This window comes from Mytilus trossulus, chromosome 7 (assembly GCF_036588685.1).
Source record: "Mytilus trossulus isolate FHL-02 chromosome 7, PNRI_Mtr1.1.1.hap1, whole genome shotgun sequence".
In the NCBI taxonomy this organism is placed as follows: domain Eukaryota; kingdom Metazoa; phylum Mollusca; class Bivalvia; order Mytilida; family Mytilidae; genus Mytilus; species Mytilus trossulus.
Genome location: NC_086379.1, coordinates 36,863,538 through 36,871,429, shown reverse-complemented (window position 1 = coordinate 36,871,429; position 7,892 = coordinate 36,863,538). Strand labels below are relative to the sequence as shown.

The window sequence follows — 7,892 nt, the reverse complement described above, 5'->3', positions numbered from 1 at the left end:
TATATATACTAGCTAATTACGATTTAACTTAGTTAACGTGAATGTAAATCTAAAAACCTGTTTAAATTCCTGCTGTGAATTTTCCAATTTCTAACACAGATTTGACTGTACACAAGTACATTAAAAACAAGTAAGTAACAGTGACTTTTATCTTTTACAGTAGGAAATATTTGACAATTTATTCAAATAGTCGAAGATGTGTTTGATACAACTATTCACCATGCAGAGTACAATTGAAGTAGATGTAAGTAATTATATAGGCCACCTTACTGCCTTCTACAATGAGAAAAACACATACCGTAATCGGCTACAAAAGATAAAGACTTAAAAAATGGAAAACAACTTTTGGTCTTATTTATAGCAATACTATTTACAAAAAACAAATATGACAGAAAAGAACCAAAAACAAACGATAAACTACAGGCACCTAAATATGGAGTTTATTTTGAACGAATGGGATTAAGCCATGCAATGACCTATATTCCAAATCCGACAAGGAGACCATAATCAAAGGACATTGTTGAATGATTGGAATATGAGAAAGAATAATTCAAAGTCAAAATCGTTGACCTTTTCCCCCCAATATTAACGTATATTACGGATTACAAATGTGTCGAGGTTTGTGATTGGATAACAACACAGAGATGTCAGTATATATTCAGGAAACTGCCGGGGTATATACGACGTTTTTATCCCCAATTGGAACCTCAAAAACGTCATCATAACACCGGTTACTATGTGACGAAGTCAAAAGCTATCAGACTGTCAGAGGCTCACAGAGGGAAAATAATTACGTGCTTCAGTCAATAAAACATTTTTGATACAAAATCATGCAATTAACACTTTTAATACTTAAATTTAATGTTAAAAGTGTTATTATAAATTATTACATACACGATAAAACTATGTTCACAGCAAATTAAAAAAATCCTTCAGGTTTGGTTTTTCAACTTATTTAAATGTGTTGTCAACAAATACCTGCACTGGAAAATAACATTAAGTCAGGGGTAATCCGTAATATATGTGTAATTCAGGTCTCAGAAAGGGTATATACTGTGACATTCCCGGCTTAGGGCTTATATACCCTTCGCCTTCGGCTCAGGGGATATAAACTCTAAGCCGGGAATGTCACAGTATATACCCTGTCTGAGACCTGAATAACATATAATATTCTATACATTTGTATTACTATTTCCCTGATATTTAACTTACTACATCTCGGATAATTATTATAAATTTTGCGATATTTGTATGCAGTTCTTCGCGCTCTAAACTCTTAGACAACAACCATTTGATTTTCGGGGGGGGGGGGGGGGGGGCTATTGATTTTTTTGGAAAAAAAGTTTGTTTCCAGTTTTGGGAGAGAAAAACATAATTTGTTTTTGACACTAAGAAAAAAAAATGTTTGTTTCACCCTCAGCTGCCCCAATATGAAATGCTAAAATTGGCTGCCTTAGTTATATACATAGATTCTTAAAAAGCACAGAGATACACCATTGAACTTTTCTTTTCTTATTTCTATTATTTTTAAGATAAAAGACGGAAATGCCTATACTGGTGAAAATCGTTATTTTAAGTGCAATAACTCCTCCAGAGGGAGTGAATTGATTAGTTCAGTGTTGTTGACATTTTTGTATATCTTATATTACTTTTGCTGATTATGTAAGGTGTTTGATATTTCTGCATATCTATCATTGTTTCTAAGATGATAGACAAAATTACCGCTTAAATTGGTCAAAATACTCATTAAAGGGCAATCATTGATTTTTTTTATTTTTGATATGTTTGCTGGTTGTGTGTATGTTGTTTACAGTTTCTATATATGTCTATTATACATTTATTGTATTCAAGATAATAGAAAAAAAGTAACGCCACAACTGGTCCAAAATATTCATAAAAGGACAATAATTCCTTTAAGGAGTCGTCTGATCAATCAAGAGAAAATGAAATATTCCTTTACCTCTAATTGCTTGTAAAATTTGACCCAGCTGTATAAATCCATGCCTTAATTTTTTAAAACCAGTCAATATTATTATTTAGTCCAATTGTAATATTCTCTAGAAAGTGCTAGAAGTCTGGATTATTGACAGCGAAACGAAAGAAGAGGGAATAAAAAAAAGACCACTTAACTCCTTTTTATAAAATTCACACATTGTATTTTAACAGGACATTTAGAGAGGTATGGCAGTTCAACAACAACCTTATGATCAAGGTGAATATGTGTATACAGATATGCTGATGATAAATCAATGAGACAGCAACAGAATAGTAAAAACATAAACATAAACATAAACATAAACATAAATATAAATATAAATATAAATATAAACATAAATATAAACATAAATATAAATATAAACATAAACATACACATAAACATAAAATAAACATAAACATAAATATAAACATAAGCATAAATATAAACATAAACATAAACATAAATATAAACATAAACATAAACATAGATAAAATATAAACATAAACATAATCATAAACATAAATATAAACATAAACATAAACATAAACATAAACATAGATAAAATATAAACTTAGACATAAATATAAACATAAACATAAACATAAACATAAATATAAACATAAGCATACATATAAACATAAACATAATCATAAACATAAACATAAATATAAACATAAACATAATCATAAACATAAACATAAATATAAACATAAACATAATCATAAACATAAACATAAATATAAACATAAACATAAATATAAACATAAGCATACATATAAACATAAACATAATCATAAACATAAACATAAATATAATCATAAATATAAATATAAATATAAACATAAACATAAACATAATCATAAACATAAACATAAACATAAACATAAACATAAATATAAATACACAAATACTCATGACATCTACAATTAAATCATTAGCTTCAATGATTCCATGAGATTTTGCAAAATAATATATAAAAAATGAGTCAACTCTACATGAGACCAAATGACACAGAAATTAACAACTATAGGTCACCGTATGACTTTCAACAACGAGCAAAGCCCATACCGTATATACCTGACTTGTTTTCAATGAACTTACTTTCAAAATATACCTCTGAATCAGTCGGTTGACATTCATGAAAGCGTGGAATGAAGAAGTGCGTCTAGTGATTCAAGACCTTGCTATCTAAAACTGCATGAAATAAAAAATTCTCAAATTATTGCTGGTCGTGTCTCCTTCTAAAACGATATCCCCTGCTGTTTTCTTGTCGCCAAGATATGCCCAATAAAGTTCATTAACGGAAATAACGTAAACGACAGGATAGAACAATTAATACTACATATAACGAACTAAAGAGATGGTTAGATGTTTATAACAGTAAAATTCAAATGCAAAATAACATTAATTCGTCTATTTGAATGTGATATCCTGATTTTATTTTTTTTAAGTGTTTTTTTAAACTTTTTTTCGAATTATACAAATTAAATCAGTATAGTATATAAATATAATACATAATAAGCAAGTCTAAAAGGGTACGACCTCAACAAAACAAAAACAATTATTAAAATCATGAACAAATGTTAAATATTCTGGTTAACAGATATCCTTCATTATGATGTAAAATGAATCATATCAAATCTATAAACTTTAATTATAACAACCTACAGGATATGGTCAACCCACAGGGTACGGACAGTCCGGAACTGTTGTCATCACACAACCTGTTACTACCCTGATAACTACTGGGATGGCAGAATTTCCAGTCAATATGACCTGTCCGGCCTGTCAAAACCATATTATTACCGGTACACGTAAGGAGATAGGGACGATGACATGGCTTGCCTGCTTAGGTCTTTGTTTCATAGGGTAAGTATTAAGTGGAAGATGATGATAAAGTTAAAGGTCTACTTATATTACAAGTTTTTTTTGAATCTTTTGTTCTGAATGGCGGTGGAAAATGCATCAGATGAATGATTTTCTGATAGTGTGATTGCCCGTTGAGTCTTTTATTCCGAAAGGTTTTGAAAAGTTTCACTGTTTACATGGTTTGAATGTCCGTTAAATCTTTTGTAAGTTTGAATGGTGGTGAAAAGTGTTGGTTGAAAGTTTACTGATAGTTTGTATACCCGTTAAAATTTTTGTTCTGAATGATGGCGAAAGGTGTTTGTGGAATACTGATATATTTATTGTCCGTTGAATCATTTGTTTCGAATGGTAGTGAAAAATGTTGGGTGAACAGTTTACTGATAGTTTGACAGTTGACACCCACTGTTCTCAACAATATAGAACAGTAAACCTAGTAGTTATGTAAATAGTTTTAGCCACATGTCATGTTAGTATTTGTTTATTTTTAGCACTGTTAATTATTATTATCCTACGCATGCGCAGCAGTTAGTAATCATAAAAAATCTGACGGATAACTGGATACCATAAGAAGGAGGAGGAGGAGTTTGATTGTCCGTTATATCTTTTGTTCTTAAATTATGTGAAATCAATCGTTGACTTCTCCTCTATCATTGTCAGGAATGCACATTTGTTCACATATCACCTGGCTAATTGTCAATGAATTGATATTTTACTCACTATTTGACATTTTGTCATACAATGACTATATGTAAGCTCAATTGTGCAAACCTTTGAACACGAGAGTGCCTATCCAATAAAAGAGTGAAGAAAGATACCAGAGTGACAGTCAACTCATAAATCGAAAATAAACTGACAACACCTGGCTAAAAATGAAAGAAGACAAACATACAAACAATAGAACACATGACACAACATAGAAAACTAAAGAATAAGCAACACGACCCGCACCAAAAACTAGAGATGATCTCAGGTGCTCCGGAAGGGTAAGCAGATCCTGCTCCACATTTGGCACCCGTCGTGTTGCTTAGGTTATAAAATATCCGGTAAATAGTCTAATTCGGCAGTCACAGTCATGAAAGGGAAGGGGATTGTAGTAACGACGTAAGGAACATATCCGATATTATTTGTGAAACGGTTACTCAATGAAGGTCAACCAACTCGCGATGGCGTCCGTAACATTTACGAAGGGATGATTTCAACTTCACCATTTGAAACTCTTGGTTTAATAGCTTCCCTCTATCAAGAAAATCATGATGGGAAATGCAAGCACGGGAATGTCGTATCAATTGGGAGATATATACCCCGTATGAAGATGCTTCTGGAATGTTGATACTTAGAAATGGAAAGTTCACAATTGGAAAGCTGAAATCATCTCTTTTGTCGTTAAGTTCTGTTTTCAACCGACCAAAATTGTCAATTACTAGATGTAAGTCAAGATATGAGGCCGACTTAAGGTATTCCCTAAACATGTCGTGCATATGAAAAACTTCTTTATACGTTCAATATTTACAAAGATTAAATACTAGTAGCAGATAACATCCATTATGTCAATAAAACAACATACTACATGTTCGTATATATATATATATATTTAGCGGGGTTTAAAATGACTTGTTTCTATTAATATTATTTTGTTTGTTGGTAGTTTCTTTAAATCTTTTGATTTTTTAAGGACTAAGCTAGATAAGCAAACATGAGTAATAAACATGATAAATGTATCAGTTGACTGTTTTATTTTTCTGTTCTTTTTACATTTTCTCGATAGTATGCAACACCTGAACGTCTTTGTCTATAATTAAGTTTTCTTATTTTACTTTTACAGATGTGATCTCGGATGTTGTTTCATTCCATTCTGTGTGGATTCGTGTAAAGATACAGTACATAACTGCCCAAACTGCCAAACCGTCGTTGGAAAGCACAACAAGATATAAATAAAATATGTATTTACAACTCATGCAACTGTGACAATGTTAAAACAACAACTGACTGACTCCTTCTATTCCTTACTTTTATTTTTAATATCATATACAATCATATATTTATCGATAACAACACTTTACAGCACATTTCAGTCAGTATGTAGCTAATGGTAATATCTTTGGTTAGCTTGCTTGTTAGCTGAACCATGAAGTCATTGTTAGGTTAGGTACACTACCCTCCTTTTAAAGTAGCTTAGTCCTACAGAGAGATATATTTTTTATCTGTTGGGCTAGTCTAATATTAAAGGAGGGAAGTTTACCTTACATAACAATGACTTCACGGTTCAGCTAACAAGCAAGCTAACCAAAGATATTACAATTAGCTACATACTGACTGAAATGTGCTGTAAAGACTTCTGACCTTTCATATTTGTTTTTTAGTCGAATTATATAGTTTATAAGACGTGTATCAGACCTGAACAATGGTAGCCAGCATTAAACACTCCCACCCCAAAACAAGAAGATTTATCACCTTGTAGACCCTGCAAGGATATCAATGTAATAAGTATGCAATATATTTCATTTTCCATTGTTACAACTGATTGTGACGTAAGGTTTTTGTTAAAGGAGTTTTAAGTTACATTCTTGTTTATTGTACAGATATAAATGAAGCACATATTTTAACATATCCTTTCGAAGATTTTAATATTGTTTATATAAATATTTATAGTTAAATGCCTTTTCTTTAAAAACATGAAATATAGAATGAACCACATGTTTATTATATGAGGTCTTTTGCTGGTGTTTAGGGTTGATGTTTTATGCAAATACCATATAATATATCATTTTATCACACTTATAACATGTTTAGTTTTATAAAAACAAAACTAAGGAATTCATATCAACTAATGAAGTAATTTAATTACAAATAAAACATGTTTATATATTTATTTATTTACCGCTTTATTTCCTAGTGAAAAAAATCATGTTTTCTCTTATTCCTCGATTCAGTATAAAAATTTAATGTCATAATTCAATCGGTTGAAGTTTGTATCGTTCCCCAGGTAGAAACACATAACCTGGCCATACGAAACTTTGTTTCCCCTTTAATGGTAATAGAAACAAAGTGACGATTGTTGGCTCCATATTTCTTTTTTGAATACTGTTAATGGCATTGATAAATTTAGAACCTTTCTGTTGTAACAGATGTTCGCAATTAGGTGATAAGGTAGCATGCATGTTCCAAATGTCTGATTCGGTCTCTATTCCATTGTAACTTACAGATATTCCACACGAAAAACATTTAACCATATTGTAGCCTATAAAATCCCGCCTTTGCCAGTTGATGGCGAGTAAAGTCTTCTTCAGACTCTAAAATATAAAGGTCTGACTCGGAGATTTTTAAATTTCGTAGTGAAATCATCCTACTGTCTTCTGATGAAAATGCATCGTTTTTGGTAATACATTTTATTCTTTGTGAAGGAAGCTTTTGGGGTGGTACATCTTCTCTTTCAAAATTACACGATGATGTCACTTGTGCGTGTACAATGAGGGGGTCTTTGTCGGGTTCCCATAAACATTGGTTATAACCACATGAAAAACACTGAGCAACATCAGGTTTCATCATAAAAACAAATCCAGATTTTGCCATGACTTCAGCGGGTGGAATATTTTCGCTTGGCCAGACACCTTCAAATGACTCTCTTCGTTTTTCCTCGTCAGCATATTCTGGGAGATTCTGGGAGATGCAGTTGACCTTTATTACTAGCCTCAGTTGTGTAATTTGTTTCTATTGCAGACTTTACCTCAGCAAAGAAATTTGAAACATAGTTTTGTTGTTGTTTTCCATAAAGTCCAGTTATGGAACAGACTATCAACCATTCTGTCTGGGTTTCCATTAGAATTCGTGTGTTTAATAGACTAACGCACAACTGAAGTAAATCGTTTTTAATATCCAATATCTGATCGCTTGAAAAGTCATTTCGAAATGATAAATTGATTGTAGTATCGACCTTAGAAAGAAATCCGCACTGCTCACATGCTTTTAACGTGTTCATAGCATGGTGTTGCTCTAGGTGTTTTGAATATTCTAACAACTCTACTTTTAAATAGCGATTTTCGGCAAC

General features: G+C 31.5%; 1 protein-coding gene across 2 annotated transcripts; it reads left to right on the top strand.

Moving 5' to 3' along the window:
• LOC134725019 (LITAF domain-containing protein-like) lies at positions 1–6,720 on the top strand. 2 transcript variants are annotated; one of them, XM_063588482.1, is made up of 4 exons: positions 1–130; positions 2,167–2,212; positions 3,649–3,847; positions 5,670–6,720. In XM_063588482.1, the coding sequence occupies exons 2-4, from the start codon at positions 2,182–2,184 to the stop codon at positions 5,776–5,778; spliced, it is 339 nt and encodes a 112-aa protein (XP_063444552.1). In that variant the 5' UTR covers positions 1–130; positions 2,167–2,181; the 3' UTR covers positions 5,779–6,720. The 2 variants fall into 2 exon arrangements, with proteins under 2 accessions (XP_063444552.1, XP_063444553.1); XM_063588483.1 differs by lacking the exon at positions 1–130 and adding an exon at positions 157–244.
• Positions 6,721–7,892: the final 1,172 nt, after the last annotated feature.

Coding starts and splice junctions, on each gene's coding strand:
- LOC134725019 (XM_063588482.1), top strand. CDS start 2,182: ATGGCAGTTCAACAACAACCTTATGATCAAG. Junction 2,213..3,648: donor ACAACAACCTTATGATCAAG/GTGAATATGTGT, acceptor AACAACCTACAG/GATATGGTCAACCCACAGGG. Junction 3,848..5,669: donor TTAGGTCTTTGTTTCATAGG/GTAAGTATTAAG, acceptor TTACTTTTACAG/ATGTGATCTCGGATGTTGTT.